This window comes from Salmo salar, chromosome ssa29, assembly GCF_905237065.1.
Source record: "Salmo salar chromosome ssa29, Ssal_v3.1, whole genome shotgun sequence".
NCBI lineage: Eukaryota > Metazoa > Chordata > Actinopteri > Salmoniformes > Salmonidae > Salmo > Salmo salar.
This window is the reverse complement of record NC_059470.1, coordinates 7907993-7925410: the sequence shown is the minus strand read 5'-3', so window position 1 is coordinate 7925410 and position 17418 is coordinate 7907993. Positions and strand designations below refer to the sequence as shown.

General features: G+C 41.7%; 1 protein-coding gene across 3 annotated transcripts in view; it reads right to left on the bottom strand.

Annotated features, from left to right (window-relative positions):
* sugct (succinyl-CoA:glutarate-CoA transferase) overlaps positions 1–17418 on the bottom strand; it is a 233569-nt gene that overhangs the window by 22328 nt on the left and 193823 nt on the right. For all 3 annotated transcript variants that reach the window (XM_045710639.1, XM_045710641.1, XM_014180625.2), the window contains one exon: positions 11907–11970. In XM_045710639.1, coding sequence (XP_045566595.1) covers positions 11907–11970 — 64 coding nt within the window. The remainder of the gene's footprint in view (positions 1–11906; positions 11971–17418) is intronic.

Genomic DNA, 17418 nt, shown 5'->3' with positions numbered 1-17418 from the left:
GCGTCTGTCCTCGGTTGCAACAATCACTACCAAGTTCCAAACTGCCTCTGGAAGCAACGTCAGCACAAAAACTGCTCGTCGGGAGCTTCATGAAATGGGTTTCTATGGCCGAGCAGCCGCACACAAGCCTAAGATCATCATGTGAAATGCCAAGCGTCGGCTGGAGTGGTGTAAAGCTCGCCGCCATTGGTATTTGGAGCAGTGGAAACAGGTTCTGAATCACGCTTCACCATCTGGCAGTCCGACGGACGAATCTGGGTTTGGCCAGGAGAACGCTACCTGCCCCAATGCATAGTGCCAACTGTAAAGTTTGGTAGAGGAGGAATAAAAGTCTGGGGCTGTTTTTCATGGTTCGGACTAGGCCCGTTAGTTCCAGTGAACGGGAATGTTAACGCAACAGCATACAATGACATTCTCAATGATTCTGTGCTTCCAACTTTCTGGCACAGGTGTGGGGAAGGCCCTTTCCTGTTTCAGCATGACGATACCCCGTGCACAAAGCGAGGTCCATACAGAAATGGTTTGTCCTGATTGGTACGGAAGAACTTGACTCACCTGCACAGAGCCCTGACCTCAACCCCATTGAACTCCTTTGGGATTAATTAGAACGCCGACTGCGGGCCAGGCCTAATCGACCAACATCAGTGCCTGACCTCAATAATGCACTTGTTGCGAATGGAAGCAAGCAATGTTCCAACGTCTAGTGGAAAGCCTTCCCAGAAGAGTGGAGGCTGTTATAGCAGCAAAGAAGGGACCAACTCCATATTAATGCCCATGATTTTGGAATGAGATGTTCGACGAGCAGGTGTCCACATACTTTTGGCCATGTACCACAAACCCCTGAGGTGCCTTATTGCTATTATAAAATGGTTAACATAATTTGAGCAGTAAAAATAAACGTTTTGTCATATTCATGGCATAAGGTCTGATATACCGCGGCTGACAGCCAATCAGCATTCAGGGTTCAAACCAACCAGTTAATAATAATATAATAATAATATAAAATACACCGGTAATATACTTTATACAGTGCATTCGGAAAGTATTCAGACCCCTTGACTTTTTCCACTTGTTGTTGCGTTACAGCCTTATTCTAAAATGGATGAGATAAAACAATTTCCTCATCAATCTGCACACAATACCTCATAATGACAAAGTGAAAACCGTTTTTTAAATTAATTTTTTTTACAATGTGGAAATGTATAAAAAAATACCTGATTTACCAAAGTATTCAGACCCTTTGCTATGAGACTCAGGTGCCTCCTTGGACATGTTTTGTAAAGGCACACACCTGTTTATATAAGGTCCCACAGTTGACAGTGCATGTCAGAGCAAAAACCAAGCCAAGACAGAATTGTGTCGAGGCAAAGATCTGGGAAAGGGACCCAAAAAATGTCTGCAGCATTGAAAGTACCTAATAACACAGTGGCCTCTATCGTTCTTAAATGGAAGAAGTTTGGAACCACCAAGACTCTTCTGAGAGCTGGCTGCCCGGACAAACTGAGCAATCAGGGGAGAAGGGCCTTGGTCAGGGAAGTGACCAAGAACCCGATGCTCCAGAGTTCCTCTGTGGAAATGAGAGTTTCAGAACTTTTCAGAAGGACAACCATCTCTGCAACACTCCACCAATCAGGCCTTTATGGTAGAGTGGCCAGACGGAAGCCACTCCTCAGTAAAAGGCACATGACAGGCCGCTTGGAATTTGCCAAAAGGCCCCTAAAGGACTTTCAGACCATGAGAAACAACATTCTCTGGTCTGATGAAACCAAGATTCAACACTTTGGCCTGAATGCCAAACATCAAATCTGGAGGAAACCTGGCACCATCCCAACGGTGAAGGATGGTGGTGGCAACATCATGCTGTCGGGATGTTTTTGAGCGGCAGAGACTGAGACTAGTCAGGATCGAGGGAAAGATGAACGGAACAAAGTACAGAGAGATCCTTGATGAAAACCTGCTCCAGAGCGCTCAGGACCACACACTGGGATGAACGTTCACCTTCCATCAGGACAGCGACCCTAAACACACAGCCAAGACAACACAGGAGTGGCTTCGGACAAGTTTATGAATGTCCTTGAGTGGCCCAGCCAGAGACCGGATTTGAACCCAATCTAACATCTCTGGAGAGACCTGAAAATAGCTGTGCAGCAATGCTCCCCATCCAACCTGACAGAGGATCTGCAGAGAAGAATGAGAGAAACTCCCCAAATATCATAGCCAAGAAGTCTCGAGGCTGTAACCGCTGCAAACGGTGCTTCAACAATGTACTGAGTAAAGGGTCTGAATACTTATGTAAATGTGATTCTTCAGTTTTTTTATTTGTAATAAATGTGCATAAAGACATTCTAAAACCTGTTTTTGCTTTGTCATTATAGTGTATTGTGTGTAGAATGATGAGGGATATTTATTAAAAAAAATGTAACGTAACAAAATGTGGAAAAAGTCAAGGGGTCTAAATACTTTCCGAATGTACTGTATATCATCATCTCCATCAATCTCCTTCAGTTGCATGGATGATCTGATTAATGACTGTTTCTAATGACAATCTCATTTTGAGTCTTTCTAATTTTGCTTCGATGAGGTTTAAGCGTGGTTCATTAAATGTGCGAGTTATGAAATAATGTATTCACAACCCGTGATGACTCAGATTCTTCAATGTCACCATAAATGCTTTGAAAATCTTTATTAACATAACTGTCAGATGTTGAGGGTGCTTCTAGGATGAGGTAAGCTTGCATTTAAAATAAGATAAAATAACTTTGGCATCTGCATTGACTTGGAGATACAATTCCATAGGAAACATTGCATTAGAGACTTATATAATATTTATATATACTGAACAAAAATATAACCGCAACAGGTAAAGTGTTGGTCTCATGTTTCATGAGCTGAAATAAAAGATCCATACACAAAAAAAAGTATTTCTTTCAGATTTTGTGCACAAATTTGTTTACATCCCTTTTAGTGAACATTTCTTCTTTGCCAAGATAATCCATCCACCTGACAAGTATGGCATATCAAGAAGCTGATTAATAAACAGCATGTTCATTACACAGGTGCACCTTGTGCTGGGGACAATAAAAGGCCACTCTAAAATGTGTAGTTTTGTCACACAACACATTGCCACGTGTTTCAAGTGTTGAGGGAACGTGCAATTGGCATGGTGACTGCAATAATTCCCACCAGAGCTGTTGCCAGATCATTTAATGTTAATTTCTCTACCATAAGCCACCTCCAACATCGTTTTGGCGAATTTGGCAGTACGTCCAACCGGATTCACAACCGCAGACCATGTGGAACCACACCAGCCCAGGACTTCCACATCTGGCTTCTTCACCTGCGGGATCGTCTGAGACCAGAAACCCAGACAGCTGATAAAACTGAAGAGTATTTCTGTCTGGAAAAACTAATTCTCATTGGCTGGGCCTGGCTCCCAAGTGGGTGGCCCTATGCCCTCCCCGGCCCACCCATGGCTGCACCCCTGTCCAGGCATGTGACATCCATAGATTAGGCCATAATGAATTTACTTCAATTGACTGATTTACTTATATGAACTGTAACTCAGTAAAATTGTTGAAATGGTTGCAAGTTGTATTTATATTTTTGTTCAGTATATTATATGACAATGAAATAAAAATGTCAATTGATATGATGTACCACTACAGATGTACGGAAACAACCACAAGCCAGCCACATACGTAAATCCCTGTGAACAGACTATGCATAACCACAAAATTCTCTAGGCTATATCCTATTCCTCCCATTTCCAAAGGTCTATCTCCAATTTATTGGGGTGAAGCTACCTACCCATGTATTTGTTTGATATGCGATGGAAAACGCATTTTCCCAAAGACTAGAAATGTTATATCCACAACCGTTTCGCTGAGAAAAGTATTTGGGCTCTCAATCTTTACCATAAAACTGCCTGGCCTGGTCAAGGTTGAAGTAAATGGAATATGTCTGACAATATTTATGAGGCCTATGTTATTTTCCTAAAATACATGGGACATTCCATCTGATACAAGTTACATTAGATATAAACTAATACTAAGTAAATATGATGAATTCTGAATCATCTGCTGGATTTGAATAACAAGTAACATCACTTTTTTTATTGTGATAAAGGAACAGTAAATATTACAGGGTTCTAAGCTATGAGGTAGTAACCTGAAATGCATTTCAATTAACAGGTGTGCCTTGTTAAAAGTTAATTTGTGGAATTTCTTTCCTTCTTAGGTTTGGGGTGGTATACAGAAGATAGCCCTATTTGGTAAAATACCAAGTCCCTGTTATGACAAGAACAGCTCAAATAAGCAAAGAGAAACGACAGTCCATCATTACTTTAAGACATGAAGGTCAGTCAATATGGAACATTTCAAGAACTTTGAACTTTTCTTCAAGTGCAGTCGCAAAAACCATCAAGCGCTATGATGAAACTGGCTCTCATGAGGACCGCCACAGGAAAGGAAGACCCAGAGTTACCTCTGCTGCAGAGGATAAGTTCATTTGAGTTACCAGCTTCAGACATTGAAGCCCAAATAAATGCTTCACAGAGTTCAAGTAACAGACACATCTCAACATCAACCATTCAGAGGATATTGCGTGAATCAGGCCTTCATGGTTGAATTTCTGCAAAGAAACGACTAGTAAAGGACACCAATAAGAAGAAGAGACTTGTTTGGGTCAAGAAACACAAGCAATGGACATTAGACCGGTGGAAATCTGTCCTTTGGTCTGATGAGTCCAAATTTGAGATTTTTGGTTCCAACCGCCATGTCTTTGTGATACGCAGAGTAGGTGAAAGGCGGACCTCCACATGTGTAGTTCCCAATGTGAAGCATGGAGGAGGAGGTATGATGGTGTGGGGGTGCTTTGCTGGTGACACTGTCACTGATTTATTTAGAATTCAAGGCACACTTAACCAGCATGGGTACCACAGCATTCTGCAGCGATACGCTATCCCATCTGGATTGTGCTTATTGGGACTATCATTTGTTTTTCAACTGGATAATGACCCAACACATCTCCAGGCTGTGTAAGGACTATTTGACCAAGAAGGAGAGTGATGGACTGCTGCATCAGATGACCTGGCCTCCACAATCATCTGACCTCAACCCAATTGAGATGGTCTGGGATGAGTGAAGGAAAAACAGCTAACAAGTGCTCAGCATATGTGGGAACTTCTTCAAGACTGTTGGAAAAGCATTCCAGGTGAATCTGGTTGAGAGAATCCCAAGAGTGTGCAATGCTTTCATCAAGGCAAAAGGGTGGCTACTTTGAAGAATTTAAGATAAAAAATATATACACTACCGTTCAAAAGTTTGGGGTCACTTAGGCATTTCCTTGTTTTGGAAAGAAAAGCACATTTTTTTGTCCATTAAAATAACATCAAATTGATCAGAAATACAGTGTAGATATTGTTCATGTTGTAAATGACTATTGTAGCTGGAAACGGCTGATTTTTTTATGGAATATCTACAGTACATAGGCGTACAGAGGCCCATTATCAGCAAACATCACTCCTGTGTTCCAATGGCACGCTGTGTTAGCTAATCCAAGTTTATCATTTTAGAAGGCTATTTGGATCATCAGAAAACCCTTTCGCAATTATGTTAGCACAGCTGAAAACTGTTGTGCTAATTAAAGAAGCAAGTTGAGTATCTGAAGCCTCAGCATTTGTGGGTTCGATTACAGGCTCAAAATGGCCAGAAACAAATAACTTTCTTCCGAAACTCGTCAGGCTATTCTTGTTCTGAGAAATGAAGGCTATTCCATGTGAGAAATTGCCAAGAAACTGAAGATCTCGTACAACGCTGTGTACTACTCCCTTCACAGAACAGCGCAAACTGGCTCAAACCAGAATAGAAAGAGGAGTGGGAGGCCCCGGTGCACATCTGAGCAAGAGGACAAGTACATTAGAGTGTCTATTTTGAGAAAAAAGACGCCTCACAAGTCCTCAACTGGCAGCTTCATTAAATAGTATCCGCAAAACACCGGTCTCAACGTCAACAGTGAAGAGGCGACTCTGGGATGCTGGCCTTCTAGGCAGAGTTGCAAATAAAAAGCCTTATCTCAGACTGGTCAATAAAAAGAAAAGATTAAGATGGGCGAAATAACACAGACACTGGACAGAGGAAGATTGGGAAAAAGTGTTATGGACAGACAAATCTAAGTTTGAGGTGTTTGGATCACAAAGAAGAACATTCGTGAGACGCATTTTTGTTTTTTTAAGATGCTGGAGGAGTGCTTGACACCATCTTTCAAGCATGGTGGAGGCAATGTGATGGTCTGGGGGTGCTTTTGTGGTGGTAAAATGGGAGATTTGTACAGGGTAAAAGGGATATTGAAGAAGGAAGGCTATCACTCCATTTTGCAAGGTTATGCCATACACTGTGGACGGCGCTTAATTGGAGCCAATTTCCTCTTACAACAGGACAATGACCCAAAGACCAGCTCTAAACTATGCAATAACTATTTAAGGAAGAAGCAGTCAGCTGGTATTCCGTCTATAATGGAGTGGCCAGCACAGTCACTCAACCCTATTGAGCTGTTGTGGGAGCAGCTTGACCGTATGGTATGTAAGAAGTGCCCATCAAGCCAATACAACTTGTGGGAGGTGCTTATGGAAGCATGGGGTGAAATCTCCAGATTACCTCAATAAATTGAGAACTAGAATGCTTAAGGTCTGTAAGGCTGTAATTGCTGCAAATGGAGGGTTCTTTGACAAAAGCAAAGTTTGAAGGACACAATTAATATTTAAATTAAAAATCATTATTTATAATCTTGTCAACATCTTGACTATGTTTCCTATTCATTTTGCAACTCATTTCATGCATGTTTTCATGGAAAACAAGGACATTTCTAAGTGACTCCAAACTTTTGAACGGTAGCGTATTTTGATTTGTTTAATATTTTTTTGATTACTACATGATTCCATGTGTTATTTCATAGTTGTGATGTCTTCAATGTAGAAAATATATTTAAAAAAAAAGAAAAACCCATCAATGAGTGTGTCCAACCATTTGTCTGATACTGTATATAACAAATATATATATATTTGATAAAATACAAAATTTGGCCTTTAGTACTATAGACCAAAGTAACACATTCAAGTTTTGAAGTGCTTGTCCTATATCTAGGAGATATAAGAAAGCTCAGGAAATGTAACCCCTTTTTTTGGTAGGCACAAAACTATCTTTATACTTCCATTCATTTTTTAATCCGGTACCGGTTACCTTCAGACAAGTCCCATGACACTTGTGGGGGGTCGTAGAGCAAAATGGAAAACACCATTGTGTTCTTGAGAATAATCTCCCCTTTCCACAGTGGGGTCACATTAGTTTGTAGCCCAAACGGTTCGGACGCTACAAACAGAAGTTTGCACATCAGCGGAACAGACTTCAGATGGTTTGTACTGTAGGTCAAACCATTTGGACTCTACAGACATTTTCGAGAGAAGGTCCGATTTTCAGGATGTCTCATGGTCTGACAAACACCGCTCTAGCTCTGCCACCTTTCACCACAGATGAGGAAGTGACATTATGAAGTAATGTCAAAGTGCTGGTGAAACCAGTGACGACCAGGAACAAACTGGTTGGCAACCAAGAATAGAGGTTGAAGGCTGGAGAGACAGTGGACAGCTCGGAAAGAAGGTAACCAGAGCGGGGAGGGTCGGCAACCCAAACTACTTCCTCCATGAAGAGGAGACTCAAAACTAAGCTACAGATCGACACATGGAAACATACCCCCAGGGGAGCCCAATCTGACGGACCAAAGCTTAACGACACAGGGAAACAGACAACCGACTATGAGCATGGAATGTACGTGTGGAAAGGTCTGCAAGAATTCCAGATGAAATGTTTGGAGGGGGAAGAAGCAACACAACGCGACGCAGTGACACAATGCTCCTGCACAGAGACACAGGAGGAGCCAGGCCCGGAGTCACCCCACAGATTCCGGATCCTCCACGTGTCGCAAATGTTTGAATCAAGTGGCCGCAAGCCTGCAAGTTGACAGTGTGGCAACAGTTTGACGAGAATGCAGACAAGGTGCTGGAAGCAACAGCAAAGGGAGACACTGACAGGAGGCTACAAATATCCAAAGGGAGTGAATATTTATGATACCAACTGTAGCATAATGACATAATGACATGCATATTTTAGCAACATTTTTTAATTACACGACTGAATCGTTTGTTAATTTTCAAGAATAGAAATTTGGTTGAAGAATATAAGAAGGGACATCCCATCAGTCCAGGATCAGCTGTGTCCATTTTAGCTGTGAACTTCAAAGGCATGCCGCTGGTCCAGCTAATAAGGATCCCCATGGGGAATGCCACACAATAAACAGTTCTGCACAATCTCTAATGAGGCAGCTTCTCGCAATCAAAGGCTCAAAAACCTATTCAAAGCCTATTCTCCATCACTGATATGTGCAAGACAGACGAAGACCATCATTGAAGAATGGTGGAATGTAGAATTCGTCAGGACTCGTCAGTGTTTCCTTGAACTGACTTACTTCCCCTCAGAGGTTAATCATCCACTTTTGTTTGACTGTTCTGGACATCCATTTTAAGGGACTACTCTCAGACCCAAAAGCCCCACCCCCTTCCAACTCAGCTAATGGCCAATTTTGCACTTTATTTTGCTGTAATTCCATTAATTGCTCTTCATTGTGTTCTTTAGCCTTGCATGTTTTCATCGCCATTCACCCAAGACAGGTGAGGCCATATAGGCACAATTATTGTGCCCTATTCTGACTTTCTCACTCATGAAACAGACAAAAAAATTACAATTACTGTGGCGAATTTGCAAGTGCACAGACAGAAAAGTAGGCCGTCTTCCGCATGTTAAATGGATCTGAACTTCTGATGCACTAGGACCCTTCCCTGCTCAACTCCCCCAAAATAACCCCTTCTTTAGTCGATGTTTGGTTTTATGCAAATCACAGGGGGAAGATTAGAGAGAATAGAAGTACTCAGAGATGTAGTGTATATGTTGGAAAGATGCTTGGTCAGGGGCCCATGACATGGTACTAGGTGTCTGTTGTGGTTTTCCTGTATTTGTGGATCATTCTTCACAATTATCCTTGATTTGGCTTGGATTGGCACATCAATGTTCAGGATACACAATGGTAAACACCACATTGAAAACATCAAAACCCATCACTGATTGTCGGGGGGAGGACATATCACCCATTTAGAATTAATTAAGAAATCAACTTCTAAACATACCTGTTCCAGCAGGGAGCTCAGAATAGAACAACACATTTCAAGTTGATAAAAAATACAAGATTTGTGCAACAAAATGTGCGCTACAGATCAGACTTCCTTGGTGCAGTACATACTGTCGCAGACCTGGGATAACTATAGTTCTAAATATGCTTTGTGGAAAGTAAAAAAAATTTTTACTTTGGAGGTAACTACAACTATTTGAGGACAGATCCCTCAAAATAACTACTTTTTAAAACAATTTAATAGAGATCTCAGAAGTGACTACTTTTTAAAAACTATTTGAATACAGATCTCAGAAAGCAACTACTTTGTAAACTATTTGAATGCAGATCTGAGAAACAACTACTTTGTTTTTACAACTATTTAAATACATATCTCAGGAAGTGACTACTTTTCAGAAACTATTGGATTGGCTGCCATCAACTAATGGCAAAAGTCTGTATTTCGAACTTCATGTTGCAGATAGAAATATAATGAATAGAGCACACCATTTCCTATACTATTCCAATCCATCTGACAGTAGATCATACTTGATCTACACAATACATTTTTATCTGAACATACTGTACATTTCGCTACACTCGCAATAACATCTGCTAACCATGTGTATGTGACCAATAACATTTTATTTGATTTGACATATCCATTTTCCTGAACAGGCCCCATGTGTAGATAATCAAGTTACAGCTACTACCACCAGGCCATCAGAATGCTGAACAGCTAACCCTAGGATATTTAGTTAAATTACACACTTACTAGCCATATTTTGTTACTGTTATCATTCTCAGTAACACTTAACATGAAGCAATTTCTAAAGTCCTATGTAACATTAATTTTGCTATTGTAGTAATCAGTTACTAAAGATGTATAGGAACTTGATGTCAAGTGATACTGTATTACCTCACGTCTCACTGATTATGAAAATGTACAGGTAACTGCCAAAATAATAGAAACACTTGGGAGTAAATGAGGGATACAAAGTACATTGAAAGCAGGTGGTTCCTGAGTTAATTAACCAATTAACATCCCATCGTGCTTAGGCTCATATATAAAAATGCTGGGCAGGCCAATATTTTGGCTACCACAGCTATGTCCCCATAGAATGTGAATGCCCCTATCCACAGGGCATGAGTGGTCACTGAATGGTTTAGTGAGCATGAACACGATGTAAACCATATGCCATGGCCGTCTCAGTCACCAGATCTCAGCCCAATTGAACACTTGACGCCTGAGACAGCGTTTTCCACCACCATCAACAAAACACCAAATTACGGAATTTCTAGTGGAATAATGGTGTCGCATCCTTTCAGTAAAGTTCCAGACACTTGTAAAATCTATGCCATTGTCACGCCCTGATCTGTTTTACCTGTCCTTGCGCTTGTCTCTACCCCCCTCCAGGTGTCGCCCATCTTCCTCATTATCCCCTGTGTATTTACACTGTGTTTTCTGTCTGTTCTGTCTGTCTGTTGCCAGTTCGTCTTGTTTGTTCAAGACGCATTTTGTCTCCTGGGTTTCCCTAGTCTCTCTTTATCTCTGCCTCCTGATGTTTGACCTTTGCCTGTCCTGACCCTGTACCCGCCGGCCTGACCACTGCCTGTCTCTGAGCCTGCCTGCCGTCCTCTACCTTTGCTCCACCTCTGGATTACAGGCCTCTGCCTGACCTGACACGGAGCCTGCCTGCTGTCCTGTACCTTGGCCTCTGCTCTGGATTAAAGACCCCGCCTGCCTTGACCTGTCATTTGCCTGCCCCTGTGGTTACAATAAACATTGTTACTTCACACATTCTGCACTTGGGTTACCTTGATTCCTGATAGCCATGGTGCATTGATGCTGTTCTGGGAAATGGTGGCCCAACGCCATATTAAGACACTTTATGTTGATATTTCCTTTATTTTGGCAATTACCTCTTTCTTAGTCATATTGAAACTGCAAAAGTGTTCTATTCAAATGTTAAGATAAGCCCATGTCTCTCACTGTTTCTTAGATCTATCTAAATGACTGAAAGTGAAATTCATCAGATGTTTTCAGGCCAAAAAATGTCCATCTCCCAGGCCATTAGTTGTGTATCCAGCTATATACCTCAATACAAATAAATGTCAAAAAAATAATAAAGCAACATCTGTTTGCTTAGGGGTATAAAAAACTGAATATTTGTATTACTTTCCATTATTTCGATCGATAAATGTTAATGTTTAACATGTTTAAATGTATTCAAAAATCAATAAGTATTTAATTATAGGCTGTATATAAACATTCATATTAGACAGCCTCAAACCATGTGCTAATGGAAATATATTTACACTAATTAAACTTGTTTTAATTTTTGATTCTTGATTTAATATTTGGCAGTCATAAAATAATTATTTTGTTTTCAAAAAATGTTTACATATTCAAATATGATTTGTTTTTCTGTGCTAGCCACAAGGGCTCATAGGAGCAGGAGCCTATATCCTGTTTCTGTAGCGTGACGCAGCTTGATGTACACCCTCTGGACAGAAGGCTAGTCTATTGCAGGGCCTTACCCCCAATCGATCTCCTTACTGCTGAGTGTCAAGCAGATATGCATCGGGTCCCACTTTTACAGTCTTTGGTAGGACTTTATACGTTGTAATTTGTTTAAAATGGGAGAAACAATCTATTGTCACAAGTATCCCTGTAGGGCTCAGGCTCTTACCTGGTACTGCAATCCTTCCAGCTGTTGGGTGGTTCATCTCCAGTATAAGGCCATTGTTTGCAACCTGAACAAAAATATACAAAGATGAAGATTAAGAACCATTCAATCTTCTTTATCAACTTATTTCATTAACACTTGGCCATAAGGGCTAAAGAACACTGTCATAAAACAGGCATACACTATACACTATATACAAAAGTATGTGGAAACCGCTTAAAATTAGTGGATTCGGCTATTTCAGTCACACTCGTTGCTGACAGGATTATAATGTCGAGCACACAGCCATGCAATCTCCATAGACAAACATTGGCAGTAGAATGGCCTTACTGAAGAGCTCAGTGAATTTCAACGTGGCACCGTCATGCCACCTTTCCAACAAGTCAGTTCTTCAAATTTCTGCCCTGCTAGAGCTGCCCCAGTCAATTGGAGCAACAACGGGTCAGCTGTGAAGTGGTAGGCCACACAAGCTCACAAAACGGGACCGCCAAGTGCTGAAGTGCACGTAAAAAGTGTCTGTCCACAGTTGCAACACCCATTACAAGTTCCAAACTGCACCTGGAAGCAACGTCAGCACAATAACTGTTTGTTGGGCGCTTCATGAAATGCGTTTCTATGGCCGAGCAGCCGCACACAAGCCTAGGATCACCATGAGCGATGCCAAGCGCCAGCTGGAGTCGTGTAAAGATCGCCGCCATTGGACTCCGTAGCAGTGGGAACACATTCTCTGGAGTGAAGAATTACGCTTCACCATCTGGCAGTCCGACGGACGAATCTGTGTTTGCCGGATGCCAGGAAAAACGCTACCTGCCCCAATGCAAAGTGCCAACTGTAAAGTTTGGTGGATGAGGAATAATCGTCTGGGGCTGTTTGTCATGGTTCGGGCTAGGCCCCTTAGTTCCAGTGAAGGGAAATCTTAACGCGACAGCATACAATACATTCTGGACAATTCTGTTTTTCCAATTTTGTGGCAACAGTTTGGGGAAGGCCCGTTCCTGTTTCAGCATGACAACGCCCCCGTGCACAAAGCGAAGTCCATACAGAAATGGTTTGTCGAGATCTGTGTGGAAGAACTTGACTGGCCTGCATAGAGCCCTGACCTCAATCCTAACGAACACCATTGGAATGAATTGAAATGCCAACTTCGAGCCAGGCCTAATCTCCCCAAATCAGTGCCCGACATCAATAATGCTTTTGTGGCTGAATGGAAGCAAGTCCCTGAAGCAATGTTCCAACATCTAGTGGAAAGCCTTCCCAGAAGAGTGGAGGCTGTTACAGCAGCAAATGGGGACCAACTCCATGTTAATGGTCATGATTTTGGAATGAGATGTTCGACGAGCAGGTGTCCACATATTTTTGTTCATGTAATGTAATAGATGTCATTAGGAATGTGATGTCAACAGTTGGATGGAAGTGTGAATTAGCCACAGCATGCCAGGAAGTGTTGTGATGAGAAAGCTACCTTGCCCTGGTCAGACTGACCCAATGCCATTTATGGCAAATTATACTGAAGAAAAATATAAACGCAACATGTAAAGTTTTGGTCCCATGTTTCATAAGCTGAAATAAAAGACCCCAGAAATGTAGCACAAAAAGCTTATTTCTCTCACATTTTGGGTACAAATCTGTTTACATCCCTGTTAGTGAGCATTTCTCTTTTGACAAGATAATCCATCCACATGACAGGTGTGGCATATCAATATGCTGATTTAAGAGCATTATACAGGTGCACCTTGTGCTTTGGGACAACAAAAGGTCACTCTAAAATGTGCAGTTTTTTCACATAACACAATGCCATGGATGTCTCAAGTGTTGAGGGGGCATGCAATTGGCATGCTGACTGCATGAATGTCCATCAGAGCTGTTGCCAGAGAATGTCATGTTCATTTCTCTACCACAATTCTCTACCAATGTTAATTTCTCTACCACATTCTCTACCAATGTCGTTTTAGAGAATTTGGCAGTATGTCCAATCATCCTCACAACTACAGACCACGTGTAACCACGCCAGCCCAGGTCCTCCACATCCGGCTTCTTCACCGGTGGGATTGTCTGAGACCAGCCACCTGGCCAGCTGATGAAACTGAGGAGTATTTCTGTCTGTAATAAAGCACTTTTGTGTGGAAAAACTCATTCTGATTGGCTGGGCCTGGCTCCCAAGTTGTGAAATCCATAGATTAGGGCATAATGAATTTAATTCAATTGACTGATTTCCTTATATGAACTGTAACTCAGTAAAATCATTGAAATTGTTGCATGTTGAGTTCATATTTTTGTTCAGTATATATGGAACTGTCATGTTGCATGCAGCGGTAAGCATTATGTCACTTGGTCGAACACAGAATGACACAACTGTGCCGTTTTACCGTTTTTTTATTTAGCCAGATTTGGCTAAATGACATGGCATCGGGGTCGGTCTGAACAGGGCAAGGTAGCTTTCTCATTACAACACTTCCTGGCATACTGTGGCTAATTCACACTTATATCCATGAGAAGAAGAGCAAGGACAAGATCAGACCTGGGTCACTATATAACTACAAGTTGAAAATATTTGAGGTGTGCAGCTCAAGTATTTGAAAGTATTTGATATAACCATATGGTTATTGTACTTCTTGGTCTGAAGGAGATGCACATCTTCGTTTATGAGTGTTCATAGGGCATGAGAGTCACGGTTCACAATTACACAATCAATTGACAGTGGTTCAAATCAGTTTTACTCTAATGCACATGCCTATCATGCCACTGGTTTCCTCTTTTTGAACAGAATATTGGAATTCTGACCTTTCATACTATATTCATTTTTATGACAGGACAGTGGGAATGTAGTGGGAGACTCAAGGTAAAGGGCCATGACAGAAAAGTGCTCAAGGGATAGATAGTGCTCTAGCCTAGAAGCCCCTTCACCGGGGGAATATGTAGTCTGTTCTATACACTGCATTTTAATATCATAAACCTCCTGCACTCGAAACTTCCACATCGCCCACAGTTGAATCAAAAGGCTCCCTATCCGGCCTGTTTAACTAACTTAGGATAATTAGCGCTATACATCAGAGTGTGGGCAAGCTGAAGTCAGACAGTTACATAAGGACGAAGAGTCAGACCACCAGACATGTGTGACACTCTCGCTCTCTCATCATCATGGACTCGCTGACCCTCGGAGCATATTACCACGGCAATAGCGTCGAGAGAGTGCGCCTCTCCGTCATGTTATATTTAGATGCTGCATGGTGGTGATTCATGTGGCACCTCTCTCTCCTCTCGCTACGGGACAGCCGATATGTGGCGGTGCACTTTATCTTGGCCAGGTCGCAGTTGTAAATGAGAACTTGTTCTCAACTGGCCTAGCTAGTTAAATAAAGGTGAAATAAAAAAATAACTCATGGGTAATGAGCTAGATGTGGGTTTGCGTCAGTCTGCCCAGACGTGAGTCTCTGTCTCCGTCTCCTCCTTTCCCATTGGTATCTGAGTTCTTCATGTCGAGGGAGGTCATGCACACCAGAGCCCACTTATGGCACGTTTACATGGTACGAGGTAGACGGCAAAATGGATGTCATTTCACAGCGAGCCACAAATGCCGTTGTGGCTCGCTGTGAATGACGTCAGCCGCCACGGTAGACGGGGCTTCCCGCCAAATTTGAAATATTTGAACTTTTACTGTCTGCTGTAGCATTGTTTTCTTCCGGATGTTGACTTACACTGTCTGTGTACTGAAATCACCATAGCAACACATACAGTCATGCTGGCTTGCTTTTGCCGGCCCCATCTTTCTAACTTTCTTGTCCAGTTATGCCGACTGGTCGTTATGCGGATTGGACGTTTTTTTGCACAGCATTAGATTCACACACACAACTGACACTGCAGCAACTCTGTGTGTTCACCACCAGCCATAGCTCAGCATAAGTTTGCTGATGCTTTGAATGTCAGGGGTGTGGAGTTAACAGAAGGCCAGCTTATTGCACTTAAAATAAAAAAATACTCTCAGCCCTTGCACAGAGAATGAACATACATTTGACTTAAAGCCACAATCCTTAATTTGTTTTACAGTCAACAGCAGCTTTACCACTTGGTTTGCTATATGACACTGAAGGATGGGGCTGGAGAAATGTAACCGTTCTCAAATGCATAGCTGGAGCTATGGATACAAGGATTGACAGTCCACGAGATCATCATGATCAAGGTATATAATTCATTGAAATTACAGTAAAAGTCTCCACACCATACTATACATGCGTTGTTGCACTTTCATAGGCGCTGCAAAGGAGATCACTTTCCCACATTTGGTTCCAATTTCTCCTGCTTGTGTGTATGTCTTATGAATATGAAACGGATTGCTGCTGGCTCTTTAGACAGCAGAATCAGTTGGTATCTAGAAATGTACACTTACGTTCAAAAGTTTGGGGTCACTTAGAAATGTCCTTGTTTGGGAAAGAAAGCACATTTTTTGTCCAATAAAATAACATCAAATTGATCAGAAATACAGTGTAGACATTGTTAATGTTGTGAATGACTATTGCAACTGGAAACGGCAGATTTTTTATGGAATATTTACATTGGCGTACAGAGGCCCATTATCAGCAACCATCACTCCTGTGTTCCAATGGCACGTTGTGTTAGCTAATCCAAGTTTATAATTTTAAATAGCTAATTGATCATTAGAAAGCACTTTTGCAATTATGTTAGCACAGCTGAAAACTGATGTCCTGATTAAAGAAGCAATAAAACTGGCATTCTTTAGACTAGTTGAGTATCTGAAGCATCAGCATATGTGGGTTCAATTACAGGCTCAAAATGGCCAGAAACAAAGAACTTTCTCCTGAAACTCGTCAGTCTATTCTTGTTCTGAGAAATGAAGGGTATTCCATGCGAAAAATTGCCAAGAAACTGAAGATCTCGTACAACGCTGTGTACTACTCCCTTCACAGAACAGCGCAAACTGGCCCTAACCAGAATAGAAAGAGGAGTAGGACGCCCCGTGCACAACCGTGCAAGAGGACAAGTAACATTAGAGTGTCTAGTTTGAAAACTGCCAGCTTCATTAAATAGTACCCGCAAAACACTAGTCTCAAAGTCAACAGTGAAAAGGCGACTCCGGGATGAGGCCTTCTAGACAGAGTTGCAAATAAAAAGCCATATCTCAGACTGGCAAATAAAAATAAAAGATTAAGATGAGCAAAAGAACACAGACACTGGACAGAGGAACTCTGCCTAGAAGGCCAGCATCCCGGAGTCGCCTCTTCACCGTTGACGTAGAGACTGGTGTTTTGCGGGTACTATTTAATGAAGCTGCCAGTTGGCGGTTCTTGATAATGGGCCATTGTACGCCTATGTAGATATACCATTAAAAATCTGCCGTTTCCAGCTGCAATAGTCATTCACAACATTAACAATGTCTACACTGTATTTCTGATCAATTTAATGTTATTTTAATGGACCAAAAAGTGGCTTTTCTTTGAAAAACAATGACATTTCTAAGTGACCCCAAACTTTTGAACGGTAGTGTATATCTAATTTTAAG